Here is a 20,835-nt window from a genome sequence, read left to right on the forward strand (position 1 = left end):
TTTCCTCCGACCAGGAGCACTTGATCGACAGCGAGCTGTGGCGGTGAATCGGAGCGCAGCTACGCAGAATCACGGGATGGAAACATGGCAGTTCACAAGCAACAGCTGGGCTTCCTGGCCACAAAAGAGGGAGCATTTCCATTCACCTGAGACTTGTCTTAATTGAAACGTGTGGATATGCGCACTGATGTGTGTCTGGCTTTTCTCTATGCTTTTTTGTGGTTACCTGGGTCTTATGGTTAAATTGTATTGCAAGCCTCCAAAATTCTCCCAAATTTGGAGCCTGTGTATGTAGTTATTAAAAAAACATAAGGTTACGTAAACAGAACAGTTGCTTTAGAGGTTGGGTCTGTTCAGTATCACCTGTATTGAAAAATCCAAGTGCATAAGTGTGCTGCTCTAATTAGCATGTTATTCTAGCAGTCCGGTAGAATAACAGCTTTTAAAAGTAGAAATAACACATTCTTCTTCTTACATGTTCAAAAGGTAAATGAATAAGCAGTAAAATGTAGATTGTTCGTCAGGAGGAATTGCTGCTACAATCCCACGTTGACTGGTCTGACTAGTAACCTAAGAGGGCTAGTCTTAGCTAATGCTAGTTTAATAAATCTGAATATTATCGCAGCAATTCCTTCACCCATTACGATACTGTATGAACACGTATATATAATAAAAAGATTACAAGAGGACCATGTGGAACAGATGATTTACACTCAATATAGATCTAGAGCTAAGCATGTATTACAGTTCTAGGGTGAGAAGCCATTAAAAACATCCTAACCATAACATATAATAATTGTTCATCAAAGAAAGGCACTCAAAAGCATGTTAAGATGCACTGATTCATCACCGTACATCTACCAGTGCATTAATTAGACACGGTTTGGATTGAGAATGACAATGAGGTAATATTTTCTTAGTGGATTAAGCACCAATTGTGGGATCTGGAAAAAAGATCTTCAAAGTTATTTCCAGCAAATAGTTCATCCTTCATTTTGTCTTTTCTTGCCACAACTCATTATTTAGGATTAAGTTATCATTTCAAATCCCTGCAAGAAGCCTATTAAGTTTTGCTTATGCAACCCTAATGTAGATGTCTCAGTCTATAAACACAATACGTAATGTGCTCTTTCATCTCAAAGCCATGATTGTGATGTTAATTGCTTGGCAAAAGAACATGACACCCAATGTGACACAGGGATTACTTGTTCTATATTTAGTGTTTATGTACATGAATATTGGCAGGACAACTCTGTACATGTGACACACACACGCTCACGCACAGCGATACAGTGATAATAACACAGATCTCCAGCACAGAACACATTTACAAGATGGGCTCTAGAGCAAACACTGGCTGAGATACATCAGGGAATGTCTGAACTATGACAACGTCCTCATAAAACTGGAATCGTAACAGTTATTATTTGTCATTAATAAAAGACAGACAATCAAAAAGGAGAAACAAACTGTATAAAATAATTTAAATTCTTCCTAAAACATGTAGTGAATATGCAGTGAGAGATCTATACAACACAGACAGCTATTGTATCTTCTCTGGTCAACAAAAGTTTAAACTGAAGGAACAGACACAAGTGACAGACAAAAGCAAAAGTCGTGCAGCAACAAAGAATGAAAGATGATCTTCTCTGAAGTTCTGCCTCCTCAGTGGCAACATGATATCAAGACGACAAGCCTGGTTATAAAGCAGCTCGCGCTATGGGCCGCCCAGACGTGCCACAACGAAATGTAAACATAAATATACAGGTTGATATCTCTCTCTATAAACAGTTCAGTCACCGTCACAGGCCCATCAGCTGTGTGAGTAGTCTGTATACACTCCTTAGTAGAATATCACTTAGAGTTAAATAAACTTATTTAATATATATATTTATAATAGATTTATTCTTTGCAGAGTCATTTAGCAGTATTTCCTTGTTTTGACCAGTTTGCTCTGGTATTTCACTGAGTGGCCACTGTGTCCCACCACATAAACGTCCAGCAGGTAGGTCTTGCCCGGCTCCATACCTGTGATGGTCTCTGTAGTCACAGCTTTCTGCAGGTTCAGGCTGTGGAAGTACTTGCACAGGACCTTTTCTGACTTCCTGCGGGTCTCTGGCCCGGCACACTGGTTTTGTTCCCGGCGTCGCTGCTCCTCGCCATAATTATCAGCCACCTCCTTGCGGTAAATGCAGTATTTGTTGCGGTCCTGCGTGCCCAGCCAAGCCACGGTGACGGAAGAGCAGGTGCGCAGCTTGTCGAAGGCCTTGATGCGCGTATCCTCTGGAAGCGAAGGGAATGGCTGCTTGCTGCTGGGTCGTGTGGTGGCTAGCACTTTCAAAGTAGAGGCTCCTTTCCTGCTGCCCCTCAAGCGGATCAGGTACTTGGCTTTGGGCTTTCCACGCAGCTGGAACTGCTGTACCCCCTCCACGTTCTGGGAGAGCACCAACTTGCCATCCCGCCTCACCTGCACCTGCACGGCATCCAGACACGAGTGGACAAACAGAGTGACCCTCTGGTGAGACGACACAGGAGCGAAGCGCAGAAACTTGCTGCCTTTTCTCTTGATGAAAACATCCGATACTTTGCCGTCCTTCAGCTCTACTGTCTTCTGACGAGCTTCCTCCTTAGTGCGGGCAAAAGTTCCCACATATGCTGTGCTAGTGTTGGTAGCTGAATTCACAGCAAACACATCAAAGTAGTACTGTGTGTCTGGTTTCAGATCTGACACGGTAAAAATGTTTTTATTGCCAATGCACACTTTCTGAATGTCTGATGCTTTGGTTTTGGCCGTGTAGGCCCGTGAGATCTTGTTACTTGTCAGCCCTCTGTCCTTGCCAAAACCATTGTCAGAGGGAACAAAGCCAAAGTGCACAAAGTCAAACGGGCTAAAGTCTCTGCCGGGCTTTGGAGCCAGCATAAAAGCATCATCAGTGCTCATCTTAGCTTCAGCAGCACACATGCTCTTGAAATTGTGCTCCTTGTTGATTACTACACAATATTGGACAGGCTGGCCCATCAGAGAGCCCGTAGGCGTGGGCTTCCAGGCCAGAGTGACAGTGGTACGGCCCAGGGCGGTCACATCCACGCGGGGGTCATAGGGCAGCTCCGGGTAGGGCTGGTCAGACTCTGGGGTTGTGGTGGCGTACACTTTGAAGTTGCTGTCTTTCTCTGTGGACAGCAGCTCCAGCTGGTAGAGGCCAGAGGGCGTGCTGGTGGCCACATAGGACTCCACATCATTGCCCTTGTAGGTAAAGAGCTCTGTCCCTTCATCTACTGTCACCTGCTGTTTCTGCTGGTCCAGAGGTTCAGGGTCTCCTGAACAACAAAAACAAAAAGGCACAACATTAGCTCTCTGCTTCACATTTCATCCACATATTCCTGCATATTGCATTACAATTTTTTTATGGAAATATTTAGTCATGACTTTTACAATATTTTTCTTTTTTTTTTCATTTTTGGCTTTGATGAAAAATCATTTCCACCCACGCAAAAAAAAATGTTTAATGTGTTGATGCTGTGAGGTCAGGATGAAGCTCTGCAAGCCTCATGGACGATTAACCCCTCACATGGCAGCCATGTTTTCACTCCAAACATCCCAAAGATCACAGGCCAGCATTCACTCTGCCTTTCCGGTGTAGCTGTGCTACAAAGAGGCGCCTTGTAGCTTCTATGTGAGAGACAGGGTCCAAGCTCTTACACCGGCTTGAGCAAGAAACCATAATATTATGTTTGTCAACTAGAGAGTGTGCTCAGTAGTGTACTAAAAATTAATGTTCAAAGGTCTACTCCCACCAGAGAGATTTAGCAAAAAGAGCTGTAGAGAAAGGAAGAAAGTTCACTGGCTGAACTTCTGTTGCAACATATCTTATAAAGACTTGTACTAATTGTACATTATAATATTTATGTATGTTATAATGTATGTTATAATATTTGATCGGACGAGAGCACAGACACAAAAGCAGGTGCTCGTGTATTCACATTCAAATATATGCTCACATCTATGCACTAAGAACCACTACTTTAGTCATCTGGCAAAATCTCCGGTGCTGAAAGGACCCCCTCCAGATGGGGAAAGTTTTAATGCGAGACAGAAAAGAGAAAAAATGCTAAAAGAAGGAAAGGGAAAGAGGACATTAGACAGACAGAGTGCAGCAGGATTTACCTTAAGAAGACCAAGACAGCTTAAGTAAAGGGATATAATGGCTTTGATTTAGTAGGCTGACGAGGGTAGAGTCCTTCTCTAAAATTATAGATGTCAACAAGGGCTCGAGTCAGACATCATAAGTGGTCAGACTAGACACGATGACGGTGACTTAATTAAAACCCACCTAAAACACAAAGCTAACATCACTGTGTAGGTTAATTATGTGTGGGGGATAGTGATATTTCCACATAACGTGTCATTAACCTCTTCCACTGCTGCCTGATGTCAATTATACCTGATCCCTCTCCGCTGGCCTCTTCTGGCAGCTCCTGCAGTGTGAGTTTCCACTCCAGGGGAGCATCACAAGGTGTCACAGTCACAGACAGGGGTGTGTTGTCTTCCTCCACCACAAAGTAGTACCTGTGAGAATAAGAGTTTTGATGTGAGCCCCAGCATTCGTAGTTCATCTTAGTTTTACGTCATCCTCAAACATTTGTGGGGTAAAGGCAGCAGACTGTTGAGACTGAAAGGCTCAAGCACAGAGCCATACTGTTGTTCCACTGACCTTGGTTTTGCTCCCTCTCAGCTCACAGAGACTCAATTACACGAACACGACTTTCTCATCTATTATTTAGCTTTTGCATCAACATAATAGGTCGTGTTACAGAACAGCATCTGATGTTTCCTGTCTATTTACAGTAAGTGGTCATAACCAACTTTAATGTTTTTTCTCTGTGATCAGGCAGCAGCAGAAGGTAGAACTGGCTCCTGTTTGCATTGATAACAACAAGAAAATAAATTCAGCATAAGGAGTGCTTACCTTTTAGGTGTGTCCCTGAATAGGTAGCCACTGATCTCAGCTCCATCTGGTATGACAGAGGAGTCGTGGAACAGCGACTTGTCCCTGATCTGCATCTGGAAGAGCCCTTCGTCTCTTGTGGGCAGCTTCTGGGCCTGAACCCCCAGACCCATCAGCACTAGCAGCAGCACGCTCCAACGTTTACACTGCCTCATTCTGAAACACACCAAAAAAAAGATTTCACGTTAATTTTCAATGTAATGTACTTTGGCTGTTGATGTGCAGACAGCAGCTGGTTAGCTTAGCTTATCCTGAGGACTGGAAACAGGGAAAATATGCCAGCTCTGTCCAAAGGTTATGAATTTTCACATCTAAAGCTTCGTTATTTGATGTTATATCACATATAAATATAAATTAAATATAGAGCTGGACTATGGGTTTCCTCGTACTCCTACTATCTCTTTAAAGCCAAACATAACTGAGTGATGGCAGAAAATACTCAGCTAGCTGTGTTGCCATTTCAGTCTTTATGCTAAGCTAAGCTACGATAAGCTAATCAACGCTTCATCCAACTCTCATCAAAATAAGAAATAAACATTCCCCCTAAACGTCTGACTATTCATTTAATGGGCATAATTAATGATGACTTACATCACTGACAATTGGTCCAAAATGTCTGTTTTTGCCATGGACGTTCTGAGTCTCTTTCCCGTTTATTTATTTTTCATTTTCTTCATTCTGGCACTGACTAAAAACACAAAACTGTTTTTAACGACTTCTATTTGGCATCAGCGAGTGTCGGCGACAGACGGTACAATGCTGTTTGCAGCACTCTGCTTTAATTGTTTTCCACTCCATATTTTATGCTCTTTTCCCCCTTTTACTTTTAACCTTATTCACTTTAAACCTGGCTGACGACACAGACGCCATCTGTGAGCGAGAAACCAACATGAAGGGAGAGTTGAATGAGTGCTCGGGGCCACGTGCAAGAAAAGGGGGGATTGGATTTGAACGCAGACGTGTGAAGAAAAGACATTTCTCCGAGCCCATGGGAACCGCAATATTTCACAAAACACTTAATATAAAAGTCCCCAAATCCGTGTTGTTTAAGTTTTATTGACGCTAATATAAGAATGTTTGGCGGTTTAGTCCCCAGATGGAGGCTGTGGCTCAGGACAAGGTGCAGCTGACCGCGGCTGAGAGCTTCTCACGTATCCCCTGTCTATTGATTTTGCCCCATTGATTGCAGCTGATGGAAACGCCAAATCCCTGGTGATTTAATCAGCGTAATGATGGCAGATTAGCCAGATACTTTACTGCCATTTACTGCAAGTGAAATGGTGTCCTTTTAATGACCCCTCTCCCTTTCTCAGCCCACCCTCCCTCATCTTTCTCTTTCCCTTGATCACAGTTTTTTCATCAACAATAAACCCCCTTTTCTTTCACATACAGCTTTCCCTCTTTGTCCCCCGTTACATTTTCTCCCCTGTTTTCCTTCCTAAACAGAGCGGGATAACTAAAACCAGAGGAGCCAGGCCTGGGCGAACCTCCACCCTGCAAACATGGGTTCCTTTCTACATTATGGTCCTTCAAAAACACGAGCAGGAGAAAAAGCCATCGACAGCTCCTGTCAGTGTCCCTGTCTCTGCCGTTGTCTGAGCCCAGCCTCCCGTCGAACCGCCAGACTTCACAGAGCAAAGGGAAAGCCGCCTAAGTGGCACTTTGAGGTTTGACTCACACAGGGAGTGGAGATCCTTATCGCCTCAGCTTGTCTCATTCCACTTCAGAAGCGTGTCAGTCGGAACAAAGACATGTCTATTAATACTCAAGACAGCGCTGAGGTGGTATGTACAGAGCTGTTCAGAGCTGTCTTTCATTCCTGCATCCCCAAACACCACACAGGCACAGCGATGGGTCCGTCCCCAGCCGGCTCTGTCCACCATACTGATGTCATTACACATAATATCTGCTATCACTCATACAATAAGGGTTTTATTACCACAGCCATTAGCACATTTGATGTGTGCCTTCAATGTGTTCCTCACACGTGACACTACTGATTTAAACCCTATGACTGAGCCTAACGGGACGTCTACTTTTCCCACATGCACTGAAGCATTCAACTACTCACAATATACTGCAGAGAGATGACATATGAATGTTAGAGCAGTTGTGGCGGGTCACTGCGGTTGCATGGACCAGCGCATAGTCAACATAGTCACACAGCGTGCCGTGGATCTGCTTTTACATGCATGCCTGTACCATTCTCACGCCAGATTTCCTTTACCAAAATAACACATCAAAAAAAATCTGCATCTGGAACAAATATAGTCTAATGTTTAATTAGGACGGGGAAGAATGTATGATCGCAAACTGAGGAATGGATCATTTTAAGGCAAGGTCACCCGTAATCATGTCAACTGTGTTTTGCTGTTGCTTTTTATGGGTTAATTTGCATGTTCAAAGTTTTTTCTTTTCCTCTTTTTTCTACCAGCTGTGTGATGGGATTTAAGAGCTATTGCAGCGGTCTACAAAAACTTCCATCAATCAAAAAAGGAAAAAGTAATCATCTTCTTTCCCATGGCTGTGGTTGACACATCCAGTATCAACCTTAAGCAGTGAGAAAACTGCCCGAGAATGACCCCCACTCCGTCGCCATTCCTGTGAAAATGGGATCCTTCATTTGAATTTTTTTGCTCTAACAGCTTTGGCCCTGGTCTAATTTGGGGTCAAGCAAATCATGTGCAAAGCCAAAACTAAATGTTCACACCATTGTCGCTACATCTGCCAGATGGAGGCAATCTTTCCAGATCGCATCAATCAACTGCGAAATTAAAATGAAAATCCTTCACAATCCACTCGTGATTAAAGCAAAAGCAGATCAATTACACGCAACAATCCAGCCACAAATTTCATCCACCTGATCAGCTCATTATAAGTACTTATATGTATGGATGTGGAGCTGAGCACATTCACGTATCCTGTGCGCCGTCAAGTGTGCGTGCACGTATCTGCTCGTGCGCGTGAGCACAAAACTGCCCCTGACCTCCCCTTTCTCCCCTCACTTTGTTTAACCGGTCCCGATCTCCTTCCCTCCAGCTCCTTGTCAAGACGGATAAGGCTCCTGCCTGTTGCCACATGGAGCTCATTAACAGAACGGGAGGGACTAAAAGACACTTTAATTTCAACACAAATAAAGAGACATTTCGGATTCCACCCAACAAGACGCCTGGCAGGGGCTCGCAGGACCCGAAGCCTCTGTGTGTTTTCTTAAAGGAAGTCTGAAGGCAGATTTATGGAGGGTCCTCAGTACTGAGCTCCATCACTGCTGTCACTACAGGGCCAATGTGGGGAATGGAGTGGAGTATATGGAGACATGGGAGCCAAGGATGGAACCACACAGGATCTGGACCTGTTCTATATGCAGGCCAAACTAAAGCAGGTCTGGTGCTCTTGGACAGCTAAACAGCTCATTAATGAATTGGTAGAGACTGTGGTAAGGGCTCTAATCCAGGAGTGGAGAATTTTATCTGGCGTGTGTACGTCCACATGCGGTAATGTGTGTATGTCTAAACTATCACGTTCCTCTGCTCCACTCTGTGTATAAGTCAATATCATCACTCAGGACCTGTCTCCTCGCCATCCACAGCATCAGTCACAGTTTCTGAACTATCCACATCATCAGAACCACGAATGCTGGCACAGTAGCACGATGGGGAGGAGAGCCCAGTTTCCTTTGCCTCTCAGCCTCCCCTCCCCTCCCTTTCTTTATAGTCCATCTCTGGAGCTTGCATTTAGCACTGCATCCTGGAACGTCTCTGTATGAGGAGGGTCAGATCGCAGGGGTTTTCAAATAGAATGGGGAGGGGGGGCTTTAGGGAGTGGTGGCTCTGACTGATGTGCTGGCATTGTGGCTGCAAGGGTGATCATAGATTACAAGAGCAAACAGTCCATGGGAAAGTCATCCACCCACCACCCATCATCCGGGCAACACATGCATGGGCCCTGGCTGCATCGTGGGAAATGAGTCAATCATGTTGGGCTTTGGGGAAAAGGCAGAGAGAGAAGGGAAGCACAGAAAGCCTGTTCAGCAGCTAGTGTGAGCAGGCTCTACCTCTGCTTGTGTCCATCTGGGGGAGCATAATGAGGGGCTTTGCAAAAAAACGAGTGTACCCGGGGACTGGGAGTGCACGGGGTGTGGATATGATGAATAATTTAAGAAGGAAATAAAAACCCGTGCGTTGTTGATTTCCCACCGGTGACTCTGGGTGTGTGACAATAGGCGGTGCAGAGGAGACTGTATATATATATACACACACACACACACACACGGCTGAAGCCTGTCACTTCTCTGGGCGCAAACGGCTATAGCAACGCTGGCGGAATTCTTTCAGCCAAAGAGTTTTCATATGCAAATCACGGTTTAGTTACGGTATGCGACGCAGACCTTCCCATTTTAAGACTTTTTTGTTCATGATTCATTCTCCTGAGAAAGTACAAGGGAGACAGTGTGGCTTCACCCTGCTGCTAAATACAGTTATTCAAATCCGGGTATGTCTCTCATTAAACACGGACTGAGAGCAGAAACACGGCTCTCACATGGAGCGGATGAGGGAAGACAACACGAGCTGAACTGTCATTAATCTGTCTTTGACCGGTTTCATTCCAACAGACGAGGCAAAGTCACAAACAGTCGGGTTTTAATGATATGGAAGTGTCCCCCCCTCCTCCTCCTCCGGCGCCTCGCTCCTCTCCGTGGGGGCCGGCACAGGTGCGTAAAGGCGCCCGTGGGTGCCACAAACATTTGAGCACAAACTGCATCTAAGGGTCGAGGGGTGCCACATGCGGCGCGCAGGCCGTAAGAAATAACGCGCGTATTGATAAATACGCCTTTACTGGGTGCCGTGTCACCCCTGGGAGCATGGGAACTCTCGGGAGGCACAAAAGCAAAGGGGGATTTTCTGAAGTTCACCAGTTTAACGGTCCCTCCTCGGCACCTAGAGCCGTGAGCTGCAGCCCCAAACCAAAAATAACCCCGAATTAAAAGAGCATGCGAGTCCGGGCTTGATTGAAATGTGTTTGAATAACTTTTAACTTCCCGGAGTTGTAAACCTCAAACCCTCTTCCCTTCTCTCCCTCTCTGTCTCTCTCCCTGTGTCTCTCTCTCTCTTTCTCTGGCAGACTTTTCAAAGCCACTTCTTTACTCGGGGAGTCCGGCTCTGAATTTATGTGGCGCTTTTATGCACATAAAAAAAAAAAAAAAAGCCTCAGAAAAAGTTCAAGAAGGAGGCAAAGGAAGTTTTTTCCTAGAAGATCTGGATCAGACTCACTGGGGAATTCATGCAAAATAAAAAGAAACAGACAATGTTGAGATGAGGCAGTCTTACCTTTCAGAATATGACACGGCGAAGTTATCTGAAGGATGGTGCTCCTTGTTCTCCAAACCACTCTGATATCACCAAGGGTGTTGTTTTGTTTTTTAAATGTCTCACAACTAAAGCGATTTCAAAGACAAATCAAAACACGAGTTGTCCTCTCCAGTGTCCAGTAGTTCCTCCAGTTTGCACTTCTATTGTTGGAGCCTATCAATCGGATTAGACGACTGCTCTGGTGCGTGTTCGCAATCTTTCGTGCGGATTTAACGGGTCTCTAGTGGGCAGGAGTGTGTGTGCGAGAGAGAGAGTGTGTGTGTGAGTGAGTGAGTGAGTGAGTGTGTGTGAATGTGTGTGAGTGGGTATCCTGAGTGCTGGCAGTGCGTCCCTCCCCTGCCGCGCCGCTGCTATTGAAACCTCCACTGGATTGGAGGCAAAACTGGTGCGAAACTTCGTGTTGCCTGTGTAGGAAGACTCTGAGACACAGAACCAGCCCACTTCTTCAAGAGCAACACACCAGGAAAAAAAAAAAAACACCACAACACACACACACATCCAAACAGGGACCAGACAGAGTTACTCCCAGTGCTGGACTGGTCCTGCAAAACTAAATGACAGAAGACAAAAGTCTGACACGGACATAGTCTGAATCCTCCTGTTAAAATAAAAGTATTTAGACTGTGAACTGCACTTTAAATCACATTATGTGTAAAAAAAAAAAAAAAAAAAAGAGTCAGCTGCCATCAAAGTCTAATTCTGACTCTTTGCGCTGTAGAGAGCGGGGATCCCCCCTCACACTTGTTATTCTCTACCTGTTTACTCGGATGCTCCCAGGAAATTATTACTTTGGGCAGTAGCACCCTGTGGAAGTCACGCAGCCCTCGGGGCATAAAGGTGAAGGCAGGTTTTATCATGGGCCCTGATCATAATGATCATCTGCAAAGCTGCATTCATGATGGTAAAAACAGTGGAAATGTGAGTGGAAGGTGACAAACAGCTGTGGACATTTCCCAGTCAGGCATTAGTGCTGCTGCCTGTTCCCGAGTTGAAGCAAATATTTATCCAAGATAAGAACTGATTGTCTGTCTGAGTGTGAACTGGATTGCCCCAAATTTATGGCTTGATGGCTTAATGGGGGGTCCACTTTAGATTTAGAGGATGCAGCTTTTATATGCTGCAGGTTGCGTTCAGGTTCCAGCAGGATCTGGTTGGATGGTGTGTTCATTTGCAATTAAAACCATGCGTAATATTCACTGGATCTATCTTCCATGATTTATTCACGTTTAAACAGCTGAAAACATGTTGTCAAATGACACAGCTGTTAAAAAAAGGAACAATAATCTAATAATAATTTCATACATATTTGATCTGATTTGAAAGTATCCAGTTATGTCCGAGCCTGACAGTGACCATTCACCAGGAGTGGCAGGTCTTTTGGAAAGCAGCCTGGTGGCAGCGGGTGGATGGACCACGTGTCGGTGCAACAGCGTCATCTAGCGTCTGCTGTGACAGACACAACACCCTGAGACTGTTTGCTGAGGGGGAAAATACAGTTTTTTTTTTCTCTGCATACTGGCCTTACTTGAGAAACATGATCATCTCAGGGTCAGATGAACAGAATGAAGTGGGACTTGAGTGTGGAAAGCGCTCTCACCTCCCTTATTCCCTATTACAACAATGTTCTCTCCAACATCAGTTCGACTCAACTCATCATGTTAAACAGAACAGTGTAACATAGAAAGAGCGGCTACAAATGTTTGTATGAGCACACGTTACACACAGATGCAGGCGCCTGTTTGCGCTTTGGATTATTGATGCTTGGGTTCATGATTAGTGCCATGGTGACTTTCACATCCTTGAGATTAAAATAGATGCCAAATTGAATGTGCTATTAGCCTCACCACCACCAAGCTGTGAAAATGAATCCACTCTGGGGACATGTATCCCCCCCACACTCACACACACACACACACACACACACACTCATACACATGCACAATCTTGAAAGTGTATCCATACCAGGGACAGTTTATTGCCAATGGAGGGAGGAGGGAGACAAGGAGGTGGAAAACGCTCCTGTTAATCCCTGTGCTCTAGTTCAGCTTCACCACAGAGACAAAAAAAATCTAATTTTAACAGATTTTCTCAAGACAATTCACACAAAAAACGCACATTTAACCGAGCCACCCATGCTCTTTTCTAGCAACGCCCTGTTTCACCCTTACACAGTTACATCTGTACCTCCACATCTGGTAGTTCGTCTGGACTCTCTCCTAGAGCACTGGACCTGCTGATTAGCACCATGATTATTCTATTAAAGGTTTTCTGATAAAGTAACAAAGACTGAATACTTGATAATAACATATCTAAAGTATTCATCATCACTTTGCACGTACGATAACTATTACTTACCTCACGTGTGTCCTTACTGTATTTGCAAAGGATTAGATAATAGTTATACATATTCCATAACTAACTTGTCCATGTGTCATAAAAGCCATGCAATAACTTGTATATTTCCATGACAATAGATCATGTTCTACTTTAAAAACCTTGACAAACAAGAGCAAAATGTACGTTTCTCACTGTCTGCTGGTGGTGAGGGAGAAAAATATTTTTCTTACATTGGCTGAACCAATGCTTTATCTAGGTGGGCTTAAGGGGATTTAACCCAGTGAACTTAAGCAATGACTAATGGTTTATTATCAGTGTGAAATGTGGAGATTGTTTGTTTGGCCTGTTTGCTTTTTGGATATCAAGTCATCCATTTCTCCGGCTGTTTATCCTGGTTGTTTGCTTTTAGCATCAGCTCTGATGAGTGTGTCAGACGTTGGTGTTCTCCTACATTATATGTGTTTGTAATTTTATGATGGATGAGAAAATGTGGAGGATTTTATGACTTCTCCATGTTTGCAGATCGCACACAACAACAACAGATGGATGCTGGGAGATTATGCGTTGGCCTCAGTCTGTTTGCTTTGGGGGATAACTCGCTGACTGTGACCTCACTGATCTCCTTACACTTCCTCAGCGGCTCAGGTAATCCATTAATGCAGAGAGGATGGAAAGTAATATCTTATTGGACTGAAATGCATTCATACGACGCCGCGCGGAGCCTGGAGGTGTAATCTGCATCACTCACCTGATGCCCTTTTAACGTCATCTGAGAGGCTTCTCGTCACTGCTCTAAATAAAAGTGGGGTGAGGGGTTGCCTTGTAGCAGTCTGTCCACCTCTAAACTGAGTTCATCATTAACTCAGCAGAGCTAAGGCTAAACATCCATCCTGTAAACATTTGTCCCATCTTGGGGTTTTTTGGGGGGAGGGGTGGGCTGCAGAGAGGAGGAACACATGGGAGCCAAAGATATTTGACTCTCGCCATCTTCTCTTATAGATACACAGTGTGCAGTTTGCACACTGAGTGACACTGAAGGCATCGCCGCTGATGAGAACAGGAAGATGGAGTGGGAGGAGAGACAGGAGGTTACAGTTCAAGGGAAAGAATGAGGGAGGGAAGGATTGTGACAGGAGACTAAGCTGTGTTAAGGACATCCAGCGCATGTTTTCATGTGCCCACCTGGCCTTCAGCAGATATCCCCGGTTAAACAAGACAATGTGAGCCTGTGAGTGGAAATGATGCAGGCCTGCAAGGTTTCTGTTCTTCTGTGGACTTTGTGGGGCAGCGTGATCTCTTAAGTTGCAGATAAACATACATATATGGCTGCCTGAAATCTATCTACAGGCTCTCCTTCAACTCATCCACTCATCCTTTCCTTTTCCTTAAAAACTCTTGATAGCAAAAACGCCAAAATTGAAACCAGACGAAAGACGAGACGAATGAAGAAGGCGTGTCGTGTCAGCCTCAAACCTCCTCTCGTTATCCAACGAGAGAGCAGTAGCTGTGTAGTCAATGTCCAACTTCATCCTATTATCCAGCGAGGGGAGTTGCATGTCAGCAGTGCCCGAAATACTCAGGGGAGAGAGAGACATAAACAGAGAGCAAAGTTTAGATTCACAATCACACACACACACACACAGACAGAGAGAGAGAGAGAGGCACATTCAAACAGGAGCATGTCCTGGGCCTTTTTAGTGAAACTCTAGAGTGCAGCAGCTCCAGGCATGGTATGCTGATTGTAAACACAGCCGTGAGGAGTCAGAGACAAGTGGAGGAGGCTCTGCTTCCTGTCTACAGGCTATAGGAGGACAAACTAGAAAGAGCCTTAATTCAAGTGTAACACTACACAACCGACACTCACACGTATCTTATTAAAACACAAATTTAAAGCGATGATACATCAAATTTGGTCAGTAAAGTATGATTGTTGGTTCACTAGCATAAGAAAGTTGGTGTATTGACCTCTGTAATGACCTCTCTATACTGTAGTTTTTATTGTCATTAGTTGTCTTTCCCTCTCTGGATTTAAAGGACCTGCTGACACACCTGTAAGGTGAGTTTGGCTGCACTGGAAACAGATACACCAGCTGCTGTTGCAGTTCTTACAAAGTAGCTGCTCATTGAGAGCTGGTTGTGGTATTGAACGAACTTGCAGGTGCCACAGTCACCACACGTGTTGCTGAATCACCTACGGCAAACAAAGCATTAGCCTACGATTTGTTGCTGTACTGACAGTCTAAGCTGACGGAGGACCACACACTGAGAGGTCCCACTGGTTTTGAAATGTGCAGTAACTCTATCTTGAGATTTAACCTATAGAGTGACAGTGAGGAGAGAAGCTTGAGGATGTAACAGCTGCACCCAGTTTACTCTGTGTTCAAGTAAGAAATACAGCATGTTTATGGTTTGGATAGTCCAGCATAGTCATGGTGTAATTAGCCAATGAAACAAGACAAAACACAAATTAAAATGTGAATACAGGTGGATTTAATTTGGTTTACTGGACAAAAACGACTTAAAGGATAACTTCAGAGGTGACGTGTTTGAATGACATTAAATAACTCCAGATGAGTCTTTAGAACTTTTCTTCTTAGTTAATCCTGTGAGCTGAAAGACTGCAATAAGTTCTACGTTCAAACATTCGAAGCTGGTAAACTAGTCATATTCAGCTGGTTACAGTGTATTGTGTGTTGATCACAGGCTGATAATAGAGCAGCTACATGCTCTCCCTGCTCTGCTTCACACTCTGCCTTAGTAGGCCTGGGCACTGTAACTTTAGAGTACAGCTCAGCGCTGCTGCTCGGCTGCTCCACGAGTTACAGGAGTTTTTAGATAGCAACTCTCCACATCAAGAGAAGCATATTTTTATTTTCAAAATGTTAGAAACGTTCAAACGTCCTGCACACGTGCACCTGTAAAGACAGTTATCGCACTAGATTTACATTTACAAATGCAAGAGCAACAGTTCACTACAGAATCACTCGCTAAGGCCTGTGTTTCTCATTTAGTATCAACGACACAGGATTTATTCTCATATTTTATTGCTCAACAAAAACACAGAGCCAACTGGAATCTTACATCAAGTGTATATCGTGCAAATGGATACGTTTGTGGTGTAATTCAGTGCTGAGACATGAGCGGGTACTTTTCAACCCATCCTAATGTTGAGCGAATACTTGTGATGCAAAGGGTCCATTACTGCACAAAGACAGAGTTTCTATCATGCAGGGTGTGTTGCAATCATCACAGAGACAGGAGAAAGCCCAGCGAGGTGCTCAGATTTTATTAGATTTGTTCTGTGGTTGTCAGGGGGGAATTTCCTCCAGAAATACTGAACGGAACAACCTGACTGTTTGCTGAGGAGAATTTTCAGTCGTTCCCAAAAGAGACTTTACAGGAAAAGATCATAAAATCCTTTCACAGAACATTCCAGCAACAATATCACCGCCTGTACTGGAGCCAGCCAAGTTTATAATTCTGATGTCAAATGTTAGACATGAACAGATTCACCCTGAAAACATACTCACACATTCCTGGAGGGAAAAATCATGAACATGAAGATCCAGCTTAGAATTAAATGCATTAATGGATGTTTCATTGAACTTGATATGGGCACAGCGTCAAAGTGTGTTGTTGTTAAAGGGTCATAGTGTTATTAGAGAGGCTTCGAGATTTTAGAGCCCTGCTCCCAAGTGTGGTGTCTGTGAAGGCAGCATGTGGGGTTGGCGTTGAGAATGGAAACACTGCCCCCTCCTGACCAGAGAGAAACACTGCAGCCGTTGCTGTAGCATCATAGAACAAATGCTGTAAAATAAATAAATAAATCACTGGGACAAATGAATCAATGTAGTCACAAACCTGCATGTAATGAACCAACAGATAAAGTTAAACTAAAGCTTTTCAGTTTTGTATTTACTGTAGGTAATTCTTCTACTACCAGGAAAGGAACATGTTGCCACTCACATGTTTCTAATGACAACCAGAAGGTTAAAGGGCAATTTCTAGAGTAAACTTTAAATAACTTTCTGCCAAACCGACATACTTGAGGGACAGACTACTTAACTTTGTTAAACCATGACAGGTTTGAAGCTCCCAGCTATTTTAAAAACTCGAGAGCTTGAGTTGAATAAAAAATACAATATAATAAAAAACATAGAAATTCAACATCGTGACTAACTAACTAACAAACACTGAACTTTAAGTTAGTGCCAGTGTAGATCTGTGTGAACCTCACTAGATCAACGAGGAGCTCTGCTGGTTTGACCTTCCTCACTTAACGTTGTAATCATGTTAGAAGGGATCTCTGCTTTGTGTCCAGCATGGACAGAACTGTTACAGCAACTCTAGCCTATGTCATTGTCCTTGTGGGTATTCTTCTCCACATCCACTATGTTTTTCAAACAGCTGTGAAAATGTGATGTTTTTCATCTTAATAATATTTGTTTATTAATTGTCAAATGTGAGAAGCACTGTTTGTGATGAACATGCACATAAACAACACAATGCATCATTTTACTCATTTATAATCAGCTTGCAAAGACTTATCAAGGCATCTTAAACAAACTCCTCCATAGACGTGCTCAGGACACCATCTGGACCAGCTGCCTCTCTCCATTCACCTTCTCTGAGCCTTCGGTGGATGAACAGTCAAGCTGAGCTGCAGACCAGTCAACAAAAGCCAAAGTGGGATCTGCTGGGGGAAGGGAGCTGTTTGCTAAATATCAGACAAAAACTGTTTTTGTTTGATCTCCCATGACTGTCACCTGGACTGAGGACGTTCAGAGTTCAGCTGGTCATTTCAGACATTCAATGCAAATGAACTAACTTGTTTCAATCAAGGGAGTGTGTTAGTGTGGAAGTAAATTATATCTCCTGCTTCGTAGCATCTTAAAATAGTGGTAGACATTAATCTAATAAGATCAGGACTGTCAAAATCTGTCTTAGTGGTGGGACATATTCAAGGGGTTTTACTCTACAATTATGAGCAAACCTAATTATCGAATATGGTCCTTCAGTCATGACTTTACAATGACTTTTTATTGAAGTAAAGGCAAACAATCAATTCTGTCTCAGTAGTGCTACGATGCTCTAAATACTTCAGTAATGAGTTCAGGTTTTAAAATATAATAATTGTTTCTTTTTTTATCATGAAAACAAATTTACTTAGGCATGATTCAACCCTCTTTGTGTCATTATCTCATTACCACCCCTCCTGAGATTCAGTATTATGCTGAGGGTTGTTATTGTCAGTTCAAGCATCTCAAAACGAATTGTATTGTAAATAAAGATGTATATTATATTTTAATGACAATATCTTGCAAATATATTAATGTTATTTTATCGTTTTCATTCATTCATTCAACAGAGAGATGAGAAAAAGTGCAATTTTCACTCTCATCCTGCTGTCTGAGCCCCCTTCTTACCGCTAGGTGGCAGTAATGTGTAAAGGTTATTGTTCCAACTACCACTGCTGGTCAGATGAAGCAAGTGAGACAGGGGCAGAAAGCTCCATACAAGTCCCAGATATATTTATACACATATAAAAATAACTTGTGGTTAGAAAGAATTCTAATTCTGGGTGCATATATTTTCATCTACACTTCATTATGTCATTTCACGTTTGGAGCATCAATGGGCATATAATGCTAAAGTATTTACAGTGTAATAAAACATTTGAAGAACATGAGATGAAAACATGCTGTAATGTCTAATGATGAGTCTCTGTGAGGGGAGAATACAGGACTAAAACATGATCATTCACATCCCTGCTCTTCCTACACCTGCTGGCTTCGGGAGACACCTGTCACTGTTGACCCCTGAACCCCAGCTGCAGCTCTGCTCTGGAGACACTTTAGATGTCCGCTGACAACGTATGGAAGACCCTGCAGATGCACACACAAAAACAGGCACGCACACCCAGACACACACCTAATTACATTACCTGCAATAATGCAATACGTCAACAGACAGGTGCTTTCACATTATGAATCGGAAACAGCTGCAAAACTCTGTGTGTGTGTGTGTGTGTGTGTGTGTGTGTGTGCGTGTGTGTGTGTGTGTGTGTGGCCTTCCTCTTTGTTTTCAACAAAGGCGTCCACGTATGTGTCGGACCCCTGTTGATGCTTGACATTATGGTCTGCGTGCGTGTGCCATTCATGTATTTGTGTGCAAATAAACAGCCTATGGAGAGCAGAAGGCTGGAGGCTGTTATCTGTTCACGTGAGTGTTTGCTGTTAAAACAAAGCTCTGGCGTCTATGCAACAACCAAAGCTAATTTACTCTGATATTAAGATAACATCCCTTACACACACACACACACACACACACACATACACATCCATGAGCTAAAGCCTAAAGAGTAGACAGATGTGATGTTGACACAATCACTGGAGAGCACTCATGGGAATACTGGGAATAGGATTAGCGACGAGACCACTAGTCATGAGGGCACAAAGACAAAGAAAATGGGATAAAGTTGATCAAAGATGATGAAAGCTGCTGTAAATGAAGCACAGGATTGATCTTTTGAGTTAACTGCGGTGCTGTAATGTCATACAGTATACAGCCCAATGTGATGGAGAAGGATCACACCCCTCCACGGTTTTAATATGTGCAAAGCACGACAGATGTGCCTGTCTGGTCTCAGTCCTCCAGCCTATGGGAGAAAGCAGGCACCTAATCAGTCCCACACGCCTTCTGCAGTGGGCCGTAAAATGCAAATATGAAGCACTCTCATCCCGACCTACTGCTCACTCCATAATACCATAATATTAGGAATGGGAAGGGCCTTTTGGTGGAAGCAATAGTGGCTTGAAGTGGGGATGATAGGTGTGAATGCTGGTGACAAGCCCCAGTTTGGATAAGAGATAAGCTGTTCCAACCATCTGCCCTCACACTGTATGTTGTCCTGTTTGTAAGTTTGTAAGTGTCTAACGTGGACGTAACATCGTTATCGACACCTCTGACCGTGCCTCTTCTTGCGTGTGTGTGTGTGTGTGTGTGTGCGCGCGCGCATGCATGTGTGTGAGTGAGATGACTGTTTGCAGAAGCTTTATCAGTCAGCAGCACAAAGAGCTATTCAATGCCCAAAGAGACACAACAAAGGGACAGTTTACTGCAACAAAGACACCAAAGACACCTCCGTCCTGGAGGCCAAGCTGGGTGCAAATCAGAACAAAAACCCTCCCATGAGCGGACATTAAAATTGCATTAAAACTGCAGACGGCCATGCCACTGTAACCTCAGACAGAGAAACCCTTGATGTCCGCAAGTCTCAGAGAAGGAGGAGATACTGACAAAGTTAAAACTGAAGTTTAAGTTTACTCAAAATATGATGATCAATGAACACTGCTCATGGTGAGTTCTGATGATAATTCAGAGAACGGGACGCATTAAATCTCCAAGGAGATGTTGCTGTTAATGCTGTGAGCAACATAAACTGCATCACATTCACCTTCAGCATATGTTATTAAGGTGGAGGCAGACATTTCAGTGATTCAATCAAAACTATCTGCCTCATCCCACTAAATGTAAATAGTGGGAGAACTGACTGTTTCAGTGTGAGGTGGCACAAATCTGATTTTATCACCACCCTTTGAATCTCATGGTTCTCAGTGAGAAAGTAGGTCGATGTCACCTCTGCCTGGTGAAACCTTTGAAGCCCTACCCCAGTGCTGAGTGGCACAGAGGAGGCACACTTCCTGTATGCTGAGATAGGATTATAAGAGAGTTGATGGATGACGGTGTGTCGAACAGGATGAGCTGATCAATGTCCTCCGCCCAACATTCAAACATCCAGAGAGAGCTAAAGAGTCAAACAGACTAATCAACCTCACAAAAGGAAATGCAGATTACCTGTTGCTATGACGACTGCAGCTGCAGTGTGACAGCCATCCACTCTGACAGAGACCGAAATAGAGCCAGCTTCACAAACAGTGAAATTTGATAGTGCTCGGTCCATTTTGACAATGGACCAGGTGCCTCCAAATAACCAACAGTAGCCACGTAACCAGTAACCTGGTTAAACAAGGAGCGTGGCTGCTTCCCCACTTCCTCGCTTTAAAAGGATGCATCCACGTGTATGATCCCATCACATGTTTCTGCACATACTGATTCTGATT

At 43.7% G+C, this 20,835-nt stretch overlaps 1 protein-coding gene across 1 annotated transcript; it reads right to left on the reverse strand.

Annotated features, from left to right (window-relative positions):
- Positions 1-1,204: 1,204 nt before the first annotated feature.
- Positions 1,205-10,767, reverse strand: ndnf (neuron-derived neurotrophic factor). Its single transcript, XM_026344308.1, has 4 exons — positions 10,334-10,767; positions 4,968-5,162; positions 4,443-4,567; positions 1,205-3,318 (listed from the first exon to the last, which is right to left on the reverse strand). The coding sequence occupies exons 2-4, from the start codon at positions 5,159-5,161 to the stop codon at positions 1,922-1,924; spliced, it is 1,716 nt and encodes a 571-aa protein (XP_026200093.1). The 5' UTR covers position 5,162; positions 10,334-10,767; the 3' UTR covers positions 1,205-1,921.
- Between the last annotated feature and the right edge of the window lie 10,068 nt (positions 10,768-20,835).

The sequence above is a fragment of the Anabas testudineus genome, chromosome 4 (genome assembly GCF_900324465.2).
Source record: "Anabas testudineus chromosome 4, fAnaTes1.2, whole genome shotgun sequence".
Lineage (NCBI taxonomy): Eukaryota > Metazoa > Chordata > Actinopteri > Anabantiformes > Anabantidae > Anabas > Anabas testudineus.